The sequence below is a fragment of the Periplaneta americana genome, chromosome 14, assembly GCF_040183065.1.
Source record: "Periplaneta americana isolate PAMFEO1 chromosome 14, P.americana_PAMFEO1_priV1, whole genome shotgun sequence".
In the NCBI taxonomy this organism is placed as follows: Eukaryota; Metazoa; Arthropoda; class Insecta; order Blattodea; family Blattidae; genus Periplaneta; species Periplaneta americana.
Genome location: NC_091130.1, coordinates 82,710,417 through 82,727,949, shown reverse-complemented (window position 1 = coordinate 82,727,949; position 17,533 = coordinate 82,710,417). Strand labels below are relative to the sequence as shown.

At 36.2% G+C, this 17,533-nt stretch overlaps 1 protein-coding gene across 1 annotated transcript in view; it reads left to right on the top strand.

Moving 5' to 3' along the window:
- Positions 1 to 13,111, top strand: part of LOC138713515 (cuticle protein 6-like) — a 115,903-nt gene extending 102,792 nt beyond the window's left edge. Inside the window, exon 4 of the mRNA XM_069845685.1 lies at positions 12,708 to 13,111. Within this exon, the coding sequence (XP_069701786.1) occupies positions 12,708 to 12,810 (103 nt within the window). The 3' untranslated portion in view covers positions 12,811 to 13,111. The remainder of the gene's footprint in view (positions 1 to 12,707) is intronic.
- The last annotated feature ends 4,422 nt before the right edge of the window (positions 13,112 to 17,533 follow it).

Here is a 17,533-nt window from a genome sequence, read left to right as displayed (position 1 = left end):
ATTCTGTGTTTAATTTCCTCCCGAGTATCATTTATATTTGTTACTGTTGCTCCAAGATATTTGAATTTTTCCACCTTATCGAAAGATAAACCTCCAATTTTTATATTTCCATTTCATAGTGTTTCATACCATGAAGGATTAAATTTTCTTGCACCTTTAGCACTGACTTTATGAACAATAGAGCTTAATGCAGGAGTGGGTCGTCCATTGTCCAAAATACTTCTCTTTTCAATGTCATTACGACGCGAAAACGGACAACGTAACAGTTTACTTATTATATCAGTCATAATATAATATTATTGTTATCACTTACATTAACTATAAATCACCAAATATACGTAACATTAATATACAGTACGTACTTGCAAAAATCACATTTTCTAAAATACACTGTTAAAAAAACATCTTTTAAAACACACTGTTTAAAAACTGTTATACTACTCGTAACAATCTACGTTCCAACTCGTGAAACGTTCAAACAGAAATTTCGCAAATCGTAGGTGTTCGATAATGCTCGTGGGTTCTAGTTAGGGCAGGCAGAATTCTAGCGCGCTGGCTTCAGCATAGAACGCATGCGCTAAGAAAGCATTTAGAATAGCGATCTCTTTTAATGCTTACTCCAGGGCCAGCTTTGAAGTTACGTGGAAGATCGGCTAACTTCGCTTGTGCCTACCTTCTGACGCATCGTGATCTGTCCAGTGTATTCTTGTCGCATAAATCGAACTGCCAGTAGTAAGCAACGTCCAACTAACTCTCAAAAAATCCCATTCATAGTTAATTGAAGAATTTCTAAGCACCTAGACAAGAATATATAATTATATAAGGTTTTCCAAATGTGTTGGGGTAGTTAATAAATATCCACTTTTAGGTTTTTCTAAATGTGTTGAGGTAGGCTTAGCCTACCCTGCCTGCCCTGAGGAGCCGCCTCTGGCTCCAAGTGAGTTTGTGCGGTGTCGTATCGTATCCATCGCTGTGCAGGGAACTCACTGAGATGCAATTTTTCTCAATTTTAGGCGATTCTTTACAATATGAAACACAGTCATATGCTATATTCCTATCTCCTGGGCTAACTCACGTACCGTCTGTCGTCGATCGTTGTTTAATAGCGCGGAAACAGCTTGCAATACCTCTTCACTAACACTAGGACGACCCGTCCGAGCCATGTTTTCCACGCGGTCACGCCCCTCGTTGAAGGCTCGAACCCACTTCGTCACAGTCATGTATGGTAACGCCGTCTCTCCACATGCCTCAACAAGACCGTCATGACATTGTCGTGCTGTACGACCACGGACAGATTGAATTTTCCTGCTTTGTAAACATGGCGAAACACAGCCGCTTAGAACTGTAACTAACAGGAGACTAACTTCAACTCTCCACAGTGCATGCGCTGTGAGTCGGACGGAAGAGTCCTTTTATGGGGGGAGGAGAGCAGACATAGACTAACATGTGGTAGAAGTGACAACAATTAACTCTGTCTCGTTTCGCTTTTCTAAGATGTGTTGCCACTATTAAAGTTACACCCCACGTACAATTTTATAAGAACAATGCCCATGCTACTTAAATCCAACTATTCCTAAAACGAGAAAATAATTAAAAGAACGTAACAGAAAAATATTGCAATCTACCTTTAAAAAGCACAATAACTCACTTATTTATAGACAAAATCTGGATTTCTGTCCTTGCTTCTTGTGAACAGACAAAACACAGATTTGCTTCTTTCACATCCGCATAATAACTGAAATATTTTGTACAGAGTGGAAGTGAATTAACCCTGCAGATTTTTGGAGCAAATAGCTCATGTTGTATATAACAGAAAACTGTAGCACCAGACTGGTAGAAAGTTCATAGTTTTCTCAGAAAAAAAGTTTTTTCCCAAATGTTTTTAACACCCTCATATTTGGTAACTATTGCGAATGGGATCGTGATTTTTGTCCACATTGATAGAAAATCTAATAAAGAATCATTTATTCTTCTGTCGTATTTCAGTAATGTGGGCGGTTTTCTTGTAAATTTAATTTAAAAACCACTAATTTCAAATTACTGAATGATTGAATCCACATCACAATGTTGCAGCTAGAGAAGGGAGCACGAGGCAGTACACGTACACTGTGTTCGTTGACCTCTTACATCTGAAGGGTACACGGGAAAAACGATCAAGGTCCATCAAAAATCGAAATTGAGTTAATAATGCTATCTTATAGTGGAAAGAAAGTACTATCATGTGGTCTACCTAGTAATAAGAAATCATCATTCTTGACATTCCACTACGTCAATTTCTATTAAATACACACATAACTAAGTATTAAGTGCTTAAACTTTAAAATTCGTTTTTCTCGAAACTTTCTAAAATGGACCTTGATCGTTATTCCCGTGTACCCTTCATCTGTATTGCGACACAAAAAGAGACTTTTAGCGGCGAGGTTGCCAGACTGCTGGAACTTCCAACTTCATTTTCTAATTAACTATGCATTTAATCACAAAACATGAGTCATTCCACGTCAAATCGCACAAAATTATACAAATTTTGACCTTCATATTTCTGATTGCGTTTATATTTTTTTTACCAACTCTATGGGTCTAATAAACCAACACGTGTACTTTTATTTTCTCCTAAGTCCACATGTTTTTAAAATATTGCATGTTAAAATTCGTTAAAAATGTCGCACAATGCAACATTTAAAGCGTCATATTTCCGAGGATATTTATGTTACAATTTTTTTGAAAAAATGCATTTAAAAGCTTAAAGTACTATCTCTTATTAAATACTTACTAACTAATTTTAATATAATTATTACAAATATTTTTTTATGATTCAATTTTTAAAAGTTAGATATCAATGTGAAATAGCTGTATTAAAAATCTAAAAAAAATGCCTACTAGGTGCACTGAAGTATTCTTAATAATTCCAGAAAAAATCACAATGGGATCTCCAATAGTTTAATGGAAATTGAATTACTTACGACGCAATGTGTAGCGGTCGGTGCAGCAGCAGTGGACGGGAAGCGTTGAAGCGCTCTGGGAGGTTTATCGGCGCTGGATGATCGACTGAACGTTGCAAGATTACACACAATAGGGATCAAGTCACTCGAGAAAACACTGCTAATTTACTTATTATGATATCCTCAAATATTTGTACATTATGCTTTTTAAACGTTTGTTTTCATTCACACTACACTTTAAATTTTCATTCCCCTACCTTCTTTCTTGAAAGAAAATTGTTTTACTAAATCTTCAGTTTTTGACAACGGAATGAAAGAATGTAATTTTAATGTACCAGTTATTGCTTTTAGATTGTGGTATCTGCAAATTTTAAGTGTGGTTTTTGTGCTTATTCAATGGACAGAATATAAATGACACTTTAGAAATGTTTTTTGTGACCAATCAAACAGTTTTTTTTTTTTTTTGTTGAGTTGTTTTATAGTATCTTATACAGGCTGCTCTCGTGGCAAGTCTTTTAACATTTCCTCCAATGCCACCACATGGACCTTTACCATGCGACGTTGCAAAGAAGTGTCTTTCAGCACTAATTCCATAATCGTCTTCATGTAAGCAATTATTTTTAAAATTATTTTTGTTTTTGTATTGTTAACTTGATCCATCGGAAAAGTAAATGATTTTTTTCATATCTTTGAATTCTTGCTTTAAGAAATTGATTGCTTCGGATTGAAAACAATGAAAGGAATCGGTGTCATGTTTCATGCTTTCTGTGTTGACGACAATATTTTTGTGACGAATTTCTGTATCTTCTTTGAAATATACTACGAAAGGATGTATTGTGTCTTAGCATTTGTTCCAATGCACACCTTGTACTCAATCTTGTATTACAAATGAATAATTTTCAGAAAAGTCTGCAATAGGCCTAACTATGTAATTTTCAGGTTGTACATTTTCTTTGCATTCTGTCAAAAATAAAATATGGCGACTTTTGAAGGGATGACGATGCATCTTCTACATGAAAAACTTTACTTGCTTGGAAGCCTTTTATTTTTTTTAACTTTTCACGGGGGTATCTTTTTCGTTGTAGTTTTCTTTTCTTGATAGGGGATTCTATTGACATCAAACTCTTGTTTAATTCCTCAATATTGGTGATTTCTAGCGCTGTATCCATAGATCTGCTAGAATAAGAACTGGGATAATCACTCTCTCTGCCCGCACTTTTATTTGATTCATGTTTACTAATATCACAAGAACTACCGACTTCACATATAATTTCATCTGACCTATCTGGAAGTTGATAGATTTTTTACGGAACGAATCACATATTCGCACATTCAAAGACTCCTTTAAATTGAGCTTTATCAATAAATAGCGACTTATGCGTCTTAGTGTTCTTTTCTTTTTAAAAGCGTGATTAGAAAGGTCAAATGGATTTAAACATTTGTTATATATTACGCGTTCTTTACCGTCACTGATGTTGTATAGAAATCCGTGAAATTCAAACCCAAACTGATTATTTTTCTCTTCTATATTTTGTCTCCTGCCATCTGTTTACTGCCATAAAGTTTACTGCCTTACCCAGCCTTGCTATCTTTAAGCACTTCGCTATATTACAGTATAAACATACAGCATTGTGAAGGGCTCCCCCTCTTAGCTGTTCTAACAATAATAAGCTAACTTTAGATATTTACTGTTCCTTAAGGTATTGATCATTTGATGAATGAATGCATTTCTTTCGTAGTGTTGCGAGATCAGATATTACATGCAACGGGGGATTTCGTAAAAATTGCCGTGGACAGCCTTCTAGTCTATCTATGGCTGCAAGTAGTACATTAGCTGGGAATCGCGAGCGCGTGCATGCCTCCGGAAAATAAATTGTTACAAATGTATGTGTGGAGATCCCACATTTCTAAATGCAGTAGTTTACAGATAATGCATCAGGGAACAAGTCTATAATTTTTTCAGATTTTTAACTTGGCTATTTAATGTAGTAATTATGCTTTGAAAAAGAAATGATTAAAAAAATACGCCAAATTTTAAATTTATTAGTGATAGGCCTAAAGTAATAAAAAGTGTTGTATTTAGTCTTTAAAATGCGCCAAACCGCAAATCTCAATTATTTGTAGACACAGAGTTCCAAGTCAGTTTATGTAACAGTGCGCGCATAATTTGCGTAATTTCAGATAGTCATAACTACACAAATAATTAATAATTGTGAAAATAAAACAATACGGGTCTCTTTATTTTATGTCTGGAATTCATGAAAAAAAATTCGACCATTTCCGAGAAGGTCGTGTTTTATTGCTGTGCGATTTGACGTGGAATGACTCATATAGGTTTTCTACTCATTTAAGCGTATCCTATCGTCCCTTTCAATCTGCAAGGTTATTTCACTTCCACTCTGTATATTGTACATCTGGATAAAAATAAAATTTGTATTAAACAACAAAGTCTTTATTTTAACACACTGAAATTTCAAAGAATGAAGTTGGTCTGTCAATTCGCTTAATCTCAGGTTTTTATTCCAAAGTGTTCGCCGAAAAGGGCTATTCTAATAACACTGTATATTATTCATCTTTAACTAAAATACTAAAGACACTTTCGAACATTTATCTCATACAACACAATAGTTAGCACTAATTAAATATTGACACCTGTTAGATGTAATGAATACTCAAGATGTTATGTTAAAAATGTACTGTAATTATTACAGATGGGTGGATTTTACCTACGGAAATAGACACAGTATATTGTACTTTGACATTCTTTTATCCCCATATCCAAAAAATTATGCAATCTGACTCTTTATATAATGTGTACACCTATTTTAATTCCGCAGATTGTACAAAAATGAAACAGAATTAAGCATACGCTGTAATGTTTGTTTACATTTTACGTTCAAGGTGAGGATAGGGGATTTGAATCAGGTCTGTTACTGCAGCCTTGTCATTACTCTGGGAGTGCTGTGATAGTACAGATGGAAAAATGAGTGGACGCAAACAAACGACTATAGCAGAACGAAATTTAATAGTGAAGTTAGCTCTAGAAGGTAAATCTTTGAGAAATATCGGACAGACTGTAGGGAGAACACATTCTACGATTAAAAAAAATTGTGGCTAAATTCAAATATGAGGGTACTGTAGAAAATAAAGAAGGGAGAAGGCGAAAACCCATCCTTTCTTAGACAGACGAACGAAATGTGCTGCAAGTGAGAAGACAGCCACGACAAAGCTGCAAAAGTTGCGTCCAATCCCGGAAAGCCTGTCTTCAGCAAGAGTATTCGTAGAACATTGCAAAAAGCAGGTTTGAATGGACGAAGATGTACGAAGAAGCCCTATATAAGCAAAGTGAACAAATGTGACAGACTGAGATTTGCTAAACAATAAATATAAACTGTGCTCCTGAATTCTGGGATCGTTTATGTTCACCGACGACAGTATGTTCAATATCTTCGAGTCATATGGCCAATTTTATGTGTGATGGAAATCCAATACAGCCCTAGAGGAAAAACATATTCTACCTACTGTCAAACATGGAGGGGGATCCGTCATGTTGTGGGGCTCTATGTCTGCTGCAGGCGTGGGTAATCTGCATTTATTGATACCACAGTGGACAAATATGCTTATTTATCAATTCTAAAGAATAATGTGAAAGTGCAGTGAAACTAGGCATGGGGCTATTCTATTATTTCCAGCAAGATAATGACCCCAAGTACACCGCCCACATTGTGCAGATATGGTTGTTATATAACACACCAAGACGACTCCAGACCCCACCACAGTCACCGGACTTAAACTCCATTGAGACTCTGTGGTGGGATTTGGAGAAGAAATACAGAAACACAAAGTTACCAGCAAGTCAGAATTGAAACGATTTCTACAGGAAGAGTGGCTACAGATGGATACTTTAGTGACCAGAAAATATACACAATCCATTTCCAGACGATTGGCTGCTGTGATAAAAGCAAAAGAAGGCGCCACCGGATATTTAACATGAAAATATGCTGCAACAGATAAGAGTGTACGATGAATTTTGTGACTGCCTAAAGTGACACCTTTTGTTTCTTAATTTTGTTTATATGTATATAGCGTCATACACAAATAAATTAATTATGTTATGTTAATAATATACACATGGAATTATATTTTAAGTTTATTATTAATGTAATGAAATTACATAAACATATATGTATATATTTGCACTAATAAACGAGGTGTACGCTCAATTGTGAGAGCCACTGTAGTTTCCAGTCTCTCACTCTTCATCACACCTCATCCCTAATCTGGCTGATAGCTACTACCTCCTGACCTACAGATGTGTGCAAATTATTAGACTCAGCACCATATTTTTTACATTTTCATAATATCATGAATTACTGGCCACAAAATAATTCTGTAGGACTCTATGCGACAGGATCACTACAAAAAAGTTCTAGAAACACGAATTTTTCCACAAATGAGGGACTGGTTCCCTGATGGTGAATGTGTCTTCGTGTAGGATGGAACACCCTGCCACAAAACCAGATCAGTAACTAATTTTCTGACTGAAAATAATGTAGACGTTCAGCCCAGGCGCAAATTCAATTGAAAATCTTTGGTCTATCATAAAAAAAACGACCATTACCACCAAGGTAGACCTCATAGAAGCACTTATCCAAATATGGCACAGGGATAAAGACATCAATAAACCATGTGAAAATCTCATGAACAGCATGCCAAATCTCATAAAATTGATGATGAAGAACAAAGGGTTTCATACTAAATATTAATTGTTGCAAACAGTGTGTAAGAAATGAGTTTTGTAGAATAAATCCTACTTAAATCATATATATTATCGTTTGAGTCTAATAATTTGCACACATCTGTAGTGTTGAGAGCTTAGAATTTCGTTTACCATTAAGTCTTAAGCTCTTCTAAAAAACTCCTCATTCATCTTTTCGCACTGAGAAGAGTCCTAAGATCCACCCTGTTTCTATAAGACTTACGTTTACTCTGCCAAGTGAATGCTGAGGCTCCTGCAAACGATTCGCGCGATTCTCTGAAGCAAACTATTCATGATCCTATGATCTAGTTTCTAATGCCTATACAAGAGAAGCACAGTACTAGACCAAAACAATATGACGTCACTGACTGATCTGCGATTGGTTGAAAGCCAAAGTCAATATATGCTATAAAATATAGTCTCATAAATGTTACAATATAAGTAATGCTTTTACACTTACTTACTTACAAATGGCTTTTAAGGAACCCGAAGGTTCATTGCTGCCCTCACACAAGAATGCCATCAGTCTCTATCCTGTGCAAGATTAATCCAGTCTCTATCATCATATCCCACCTCCCTCAAATCCATTTTAATATTATCCTCTCATCTACGTCTCGGCCTCCCTAAAGGTCTTTTTCCCTCCGGTCTCCCAACTAACACTCTATATGCATTTCTGCATTCACCCATACGTGCTACATGCCCTGCCCATCTCAAATGTCTGGATTTAATGTTCCTAATTATGTCAGGTGAAGAATACAATGCGTGCAGTTCTGCGTTGTGTAACTTTCTCCATTCTCCTGTAACTTAATCCCGCTTAGCCCAAATATTTTCCTAAGCACCTTATTCTCAAACACCCTTAACCTATGTTCCTCTCTCAGAGTGAGAGTCCAAGTTTCACAACCATACAGAACAACCAGTAATATAACTGTTTTATAAATTCTAACTTTCAGATTTTTTGACAGCAGACTAGATGATAAAAGCTTCTCAACCGAATAATAACACGCATTTCCCATATTTATTCTGCGTTTCAAATCTCAAAACCTCATTCCTTTGCTGTGGTCGTGCCAGAGAATCAGTCCTATTCCGAGGCTTATTGTAGGGATTCGTAACAAGCTGTTTTTTACAGTGATGGGTTGTTAGCCCTTCGCCCAACCCCCAAGCTGGAGGACCACCCCTTATCGGCTGTCCACGACTGCTTATTCAATATATTCGCAGCTACCCTCCATATCTGGAGGCCGTCTCCTCTATCCGCAACCTGAGGACGCGCCATGCCGTGGTGATAGGGACCCACAATACATGGAATGCTTTTACACATATTATATAATTTCAAATTAGTGCAGTGTAATTAACCATTATGCTAGATTAAGAGAAAACGAATGTATCTAATAGTTAATAATTCTACTTGAGTTTTTTTGTTTACCATGGCGTAATGATACATTAGTATGATTCTTGACTTGGATATATAAGTAATAACAGGCAGAACTAAATTACTTCAACTCTTATTTTAAACAATTTATGGCTCTAAAATATTTTTGCTTGTAGCAACCTTAAGGAGCTGCTCCTGACAAGGACTAGCAAAATGTATAACAATATACTGTTGTCCACTGCTGTGGAGTAATGGTTAGCATGCCTGACTGTGAAATGAGCGGGCCCGGGTTCAAATCCTGGTTGGGACAAGTTACCTGATCGAGGTTTTTTTTCTGGGGTTTTCCCTCAACCCACTAAAGGCAAATGCTGGTAAAATTTGGCACTGCACCCTGGACTCATTTCACCATCATTATCACCTTCTTCTCATTTCAAATGCTAGATAATCATAGCTGTTGATAAAGTGTTGTAAAATAACCAATTAAAAAATTAAACTGTTACCATAATAACCATAACCACAGTGCTTCTGTATAAAACAATTGAAGTACTACATAGTGAAAAAAAAAAAAAAATTCTGATGATATTCAATAAACTATAACTTGTCATTTTAAAATGTACTCGGCATGATAACTCCCACAATAATCGCAAAAATAGTTTGTTTTTATAGATATAAGAGTTGACATGTCTTCAGCTTTTTATCCAAAATGCTCTCACTCAATTTTAACTCCTAACAAGCACCACCTCTGGAAAGCCCTGTATTGCAATTTGTGGAAAACTTATTTTACATATCTATATAAACAATCGTTTATAATTGAAGCTACATAATATTATCTTACTACTTCCTTACAAACGGCTTTTAGAGAACCCGGAGGTTCATTGCCGCCTTCACATAAGCCCACCATCGGTCCCTACCCTGAGCAAGATTAATCCAATTCCTACCATCATATCCCATCTCCCTGAAATCCATTTTAATATTGCCTTCCCATCTACGTCTCGGACTCCCCAAAGGTCTTTTTTCCCCCTCTGGCCTCCCAATTAACACTCTATATGCAGTTCTGGATTCGCCCATACGTGCTACATGCCCTGCCCATCTCAAACGCCTAGATTTAATGTTCCTAATTATGTCATCTGAAGAATGCAATGCGTGCAGCTCTGCGTTATGTAACTTTCTTCATTCTCCTGTAACTTCATCCCATTAGCTCCAAATATTTTCCTAAGCACCTTATTCTTAAACAACCTTAATCTCTGTTCCTCTCTCAAAGTGCCAGTCCAAGTTTCACAACCATACAGAACAACCTGTAATATAATTATTTTATAAATTCAGCTTTTTTGAGAGCAGACTGGATGACAACAGCTTCTCAATGGAATAATAGCAGACTTTTTCATATTTATTTATTTATTTATTTATTTATTTATTTATTTTCCAATGGCTAGAATTGACAATCAAGTCATTTTCTCTCTAGCTTCCCAGTACAAGCTAACAAGATCCTCAGTGTGTTGTGCAGTTGGGTTTAAGGCTGGGTAGAATAGAAGGTGTTGTTTGTCCATGATATGGCCAGGGTTGTTGTACAAAACACATCTGTTGGAGTTGTATATGCCTATCCTGTATAGATGGTGAGCCAAGCAGTCATCAACCTGACATCAACCTAAATTTTGCTACAGCTTCCTTGCAGCCTTTATATTTTACTTCTGTTGATAGTTCATCAATTTTCTCCCATAACTTCCCTCTGGCAGTTGTAATATTTTCTTGTGTGTTTTCCATTTTAAATGTTTTCTTGATTTCTTCAATCTTCCTACAGAGATTTGATTTGAAGTGGATTATTGTTTGGGGTTTAGTGCCTTTTTTGGCAAATTGATCTGCCATTTCATTGCCAAATAGTCCAACATGTGAAGGAATCCACTGGAAAGATATTGACTTGTTTTGATGTCCTAGGTGTTTTAGGAGTTTACTGCATTTCAAAATGGTTTCATTTTCTGGTGTTTGGTTGGAAGTTATTGCCTGGATTGTAGTTTTTGAGTCTGCTACGATAACAGCTTTTGTGAACATTTTCAAGCGGAACAGAAGGTTCTGAAGTGCCACTTCTATAGCTTTTACCTCTCCATCAAAGGCTGTGTTGTTTGCACCTAAACAAGACCAAGTAAATGCCAAATCCTGCATTTTCGCTCTTCATTTTGGAGTCATCTGTGAAGATTCTTAGCCACTCTGGTTCTGGGAACTTCTTATTTATTTCTTCCAATGTTAGTTGCTTGGTTACTAATGGAGTTGTGTCATTTTTCTTTATTATTTCTTTTACTGAGAGGTTAGCATTATACAGTTGGTAATCTAGTGGGTTCTGCATTTGAGGTTTTTGTTCAGTTTTGGCTTCCAAGTTGTGTTTTTGAAAAAGATCAGTTTTATGGAAGAATGTTGATTGTGTGCTTAAGTTCTGTGGTGATGTACTTTTTGGTTGAAGTGCTATTGGTAAAGCAGCTAATTTTGTGCGCATAATGCAAGATTTCTTTTCTATCTCCTTCTGAATCGAGAGGTTGCCTATGTACAGTAGTAGCAAAAAAAAAACTGGATCGACCCTTGTAGCTGATTTCAGAGCCTTATCCACTCCAGAGCATGATAGACTGGTAACTAAGACTTTCGTGGTTCGAATCCTGCCTGGGAAGGAAACTTTTTTTTGTTCCTTATTCAAATTTATTCCCAATACTTTTCGATTGCTGGTAAAATTCATGTTCTGGGAATAATAAGTTAATTTAGTAAAATATCACTGCAATCGAAAAGGATTCGAACCACGAAAGTCTTAGTTACCAGTCTATTGTGCTCTGAGTGAACAAGGCTCTGAAATCAGCTACAAGGGTCGGTCCGGTTTTTTTTTTTTTTGTGACTACTGTACATTCTCATACCTTTAGTGTTAGTTTTCCATATTTATTCCGCATTTAATTTCCTCCCAAGTGTCATTTATATTTGTTACTGTTACTAAAGATATTTTAATTTTTCCATCTTTGAAAGGACAATTTTATTATTTTTATATTTCCATTTCGTGACCAGCCTCATGGTCTAGTGGTCAGAGCTTCTGGCTACAGTTCATGAGGTCCTGGGTTCGATTCCCGGTTAGAGCACAGGAATTTTTCCTTAAAGGGGATTATTCCTGTGTTCGTCCATGGTCTGGAATTTAGGTTAAGTTTAGATTTAAGACCTCTCCTGGCACCACATTATCATAATCATCCTATCACATCATCGGGGTAATGTAACTCCGCCTTCCAAGCGCCCCAACCTCAGAAATGGGTTACAACTAAGCCACGGCCAGGAGAGAAGACCAGAAATGTCGAAAAGACAACCTGGTGGCATTGGGTAAAAAAAAAAAATTTCCATTTCGTGCTTTGTTCTGGTCACGAGACATAATCATATACTTTGTCTTTTCAGGATTTACTTCCAAACTTATCTCTTTACTTGCTTTTAACCTTCTTTTCTTTTCTATATTTGTTAATCATACTGCATAAAACACTTTCCATGTGTACTAATCCACTTGAATTGACACTGCTGATGTAATACAACAGGAGCATTTTTGACATGAAAACAACAGATGCAGAACTCAGATCATTTCATTTCAGATACATTAATACAAGCAAGTTACGTGTTATGCGTCTGTTTGCAGGACGAGACAAACAACTCACTACTTGGTGAAGAAAGAAAAACCACTGCCCATCATCGGTCCAATCCCATCACCTCTGAACACTGACAGCATTCCAGAGCGATGAACATCTCATGACCCACCACCAGTTAGCTGCAGTAACTAGTCAGCAGTAAGACAGTGCTCAAGACGATTCAAACCACGCATGTCATCAAGTATTTATGTTGGTAGTACTGATTCACATATCAGTTCAAGTAGTAAATAAGTGTCTGATAGACCTTAAAGTTTTCACATCATTAAGTATGTATGTACTACGTCTTTTAATTTATGTAAATTGATTATACATATTTATTCTGTCAATATTCTAGATTTAAATCTTAAAATTATATATGAGTTCTAACAATCAATAAAATACTTTAATATAAAATTTTCGACTTTCACGGTAAATGGATGTATTTTCATGAAGATATATATTGTCATTATTTGATTTCGTGATATACCATCAAATTTGAAAATTCAATTTGTTTTAAGATTTAAGAAGTTACAGGGTACGAATTAATGGGGGGGGGGGAGGGGAAGGAGGAGATCCCCCCTGTTGGAAACTTATCCCCCTCTCATAAATTCATATTAACACCCCTGCCAGGGATAACTTCTATCCCCCCTCTTAAAATATAATCGTTTTAATACGAGTATACTTTATAAAGTACAGTATAAAGTCAGCAAATAAAATATCATTGATGTATTATCATTACCAGCAAGCTGACAACAATCAATAACTTAGGAATTACACATCTCATCTTAAGCCCGCTCATGGATATAATTATTAAAATAATCAAGATGAAAGACAAGCAACTCAGTGCGACCAAGCGTTGAGCAATATCGAATGAGAATAATAATAATAATTTTATGATGGCATTCTCTATCTAGAATTCTATCCGCCCTTCTATGCTGACCAGATTTTTTATGGTCCAGCAGGGGACATCAGCAATTTCAAGAAAAACCACAAACGCTTACCTAATCACTCTCCATTGAAATGTTAAAGAAAATACATGTAACAGTGGATACGATAGAACTTTGCACATTAAATTTATAGAGTATCTTAAAGGTTTGAATTAAGTGCATAAACATACGTAACACCTGTATATAGATAATTATAGTTACTAAGAATTCAATTTCAGTACTGAACCATATATGGAAGTCTTCCACATGATAGGCCTACTGTACACACTGAATTCTAACACACACATTTTACAAGTACTTGTCTGAAGAATGTATCTTTTTAAGGATCTCTTCATTCCTATACAGCTTCGCACTAAGTTCTTCAAATGAGGAATGAAAGTTTGTAGACCAGAGCTCGAACTGTTTCAACTTTTTTTTTTTTTTTTTTTTTTTTTTTATCAGTCCCGATTGAGTTCACTGTGGAAAAAAGTCTTTCAAATGAGAAAAATCAAAGCTTCTGGGGACAAAATTAAATTTCAGGGACAAAACTGGGACATTCGCTCCCTGAGGACAGCAACTCAAAACTGGGGACGTCTGGTCAGCCTACCCCCGCCATTAGAAATCTTAATTCGTACCCTGAGAAAGTATATAATCTCAGGATAGCAGTGATACAGATTTGAAACGTTCGATTATACTAGTTGATTAGTTATGCTTTGTTAATCCAAACACTTTTCAGATCTTGAACTATGCTACCAAGAGAATGGAATCTGCAAATAAAGGGTTTTCAAAAATAAGCTGTAAATTATATAGGCTATGCAATCTTAAATATTTGGACATTCTTCCTTTACAAAAAATAATTGGATATCCTAATGGGTATATGACAGTACAATATTCAGTTTAATACAGCAATACGTATTAAAAACATGAGAATAGAGATAGTGCCTTAACAACATGTTTACAAAGCTGAAACAAAGTTCATGGATTAAAATTGAAGTTGCACGAGGTCGTAGTACACAAGACTGTTATTAGTAGGAGACAGATGTTGATGACCTAAAAATCTACTTAAAATGATCATTAAAATGCCCTTAAACGAATGGAAAAATTACGTGAAATTAAAAGAAATGACATTTAAATATTATTCAAAGTACTCGTACCACAACTTGTTAAAAATTAGTCACCTTGTTTCAATGACTGCCCTGCAAATCTCGTAAAGAGAAGGAAACTTCCCGGAATTTGACTAAGATAGAAGAAAAGGGCATGCAACAAAATGAAAGTTTTAAGGGAAAACTATAGATTTTAATGAGAGTTTACAATGTGTTTCAATGAGGGGTGGTCCATGTCAGTGCCTTCATTCTCTGTCTCTTTCTCCTTCCACTCTTCACTTTTGTTACCAGATCTTCGAGGGAGTGTGAATGACAAAAACAAATTGTGGGCACAGCATGTATTCTTGTAATCTTTGTGTTACAAATACTGACTAGTACAGTATATCCCTTCCGAACCATGTTGGGGTCACAATGTCCTGTCCAGGAAATGGTGAAAGTTTCCCCTCTTCCAAACATAAATTCTAAAGATACACACTTTTACCAACAAAAGAACAGTAGTGGTCAAAGCCCTCATTTAAACTAAGCTGTTGTCAAGCATTTTATATTACTTTTGTTGTGTGCAATGAAGCCTTCATTGGAATGAGGGATGAACTTTAGAGTTTGTTCCAAACTTCACTTTATTCACTTATTCATTAGGTAATTACTACTGACCTATTTGCTTAGTAAAAGATTTAACAAGTCTATCTGTAAGGAAGAAAGTAAAATGCACTCCAAATGATCTAAAAGTTCTTCAAAGTATTAAAAATTACCAAAAAATGCCGAAAAAATATAAAAATGATCTATTAGTTCAAAAACGCCAAAAAATGCAATATAAGAAATTAATTTTTTTACATTCCTATTGACACAGAAAGGATTTCTATATTAATAGGCATCGTCCTAATGTAAAAATAAGAAGATGATTTTTCCTCAACATCCGCCCCCTAGTTATTAGTGACCGCATGAAGCATGTAGTGATGCAGTGTTGTCATATTCTAAAGTGGCGCAATGGGTGAAAGTGTATCGTGAAGGCAGGGAAGCTGTTCAGGACAGGCCCCATTCAGTCACATTATTTAGCTTCTTGCTTCCCTGCTGAATGTTGATTACCGATGGACTGCATCTGAATTATCCGCAGAGATAGGTGTATGCCACATATCCAAGCTTACATTATGCAAAATTGCAGGGCATTAGATACTTCATCAAATCACAGAGATGCAACAATGGCAACGCTATGCAATTGCACAGGAATTACTGAACACTATCAGAGGGAAGGTGATGACTTCCTTGGACAGATCCTTACTATGAACGAAATATGGGCTTGCTCAGAAAAACCACACTTGATGTGACAAACAAATGAATCCTGGCTCTCCTCGTCCAAAGATAGTGTGCTCTGCACATGGTGGTGTGAAGGTGATGTTCATTGTGGCAAATAACATCTAAGAGATAATACTACGTATCTGTTGTATCACCAAGGCAGACAGTAGAAGCAGCCTACTATTTGGGAAATGACCCCTATCATATTTCATGACAATGTGAGGAGTCACTCTGCTAATGCCATGACGAATCTTCGACAGCTTCCACAAGTGTGGTAGAAGATGGTAAACATTACACTGAAGGAACGTAAATGATGTTCCTCTGATAATAAAGCCATTTCAAAATTATAGCAATGCTGCCATTACTTTTTATCCAACCCTCGTAGATTGAAAAATTGGTCGGCCATGTAACAGATAAGAAGCCAGGTCTCTAATCCTAAACAAGGATGTATGCTCTCAGGAGTTAACTGGATTAAAACTTTGGTATATATGAAATAACATAATTCGGTGCTCACTCTGCTCAAAGAAAATGTCCATTTTCTCTTACACATAGTTCAGATCTTCTCAAGAAACTGTCATTCACACACTTCAGTTCTCCCATTGTAATGGACCTAATTGATTTCTGTATATTTTCCTTCAGTTCATCTAGCTTATGAGGATTAGTTTTATATCCTTTGTTTGTTAATATTCCTCAGAGATGTATATATCTAATGTTCTCCATTTAACAACAAAGTTATTCTCTTTCTTGCTTCCCATATTTTGATATCAGATCATGATGTGTCTCAATAACTTAGTTTCCTATGTGATACAAATCTCTCCGCAGTGCATATGAAGAGAAGGCATATGTCACTGTTGATAGTGATTCATCGATCGGACTGGGACGTTAAGCCTGGTGGCCCCCTTGGTGCTATTCGACAGGAGTAGGATACATGCACTGGGTTTCCCTTTCTCCCATCCTCATCTTCATCATCACTCATTCCAGACACTACACTTACACGAACACTTACACATACACTCACCCTAGTACGCAACATAACTCTCCACAAATACACATCATGTACAGTGTGGCCCACCAAAGTGATGTACAACTAGAAAAATAGGTCACAGTCCTGCCATCTATCCGCAATATGCGAAACCCGAATCAAGTAAAGTGAAGTGAGTAGGCATTGGATACATACATACATACATACATACATATTCATCTCTACTGCCTGATAGCGTAGGAGACAATTTATTATGAGCATAGATAAAAATCTTGAGAGGTGCGGTATGGGAACGAGCAGTCCTGCTTATAATTTTGTCTCCAAATATCCAGTGCACTTCAATCATGGATTCGTTTGCAATAAGAGCAGTGCCATTGTCTTATTCAAAATGCACGAGAAACATTCCGGATATTTACATTAACTAATCATTCCAAAATATAAGTGATGTACCTTGCACTGTTGATTGCTTCTTCATACAAAAACAGTCCAATAATTCTATGACCATTGATGGCACACTATACTTCTATTTTTTCATC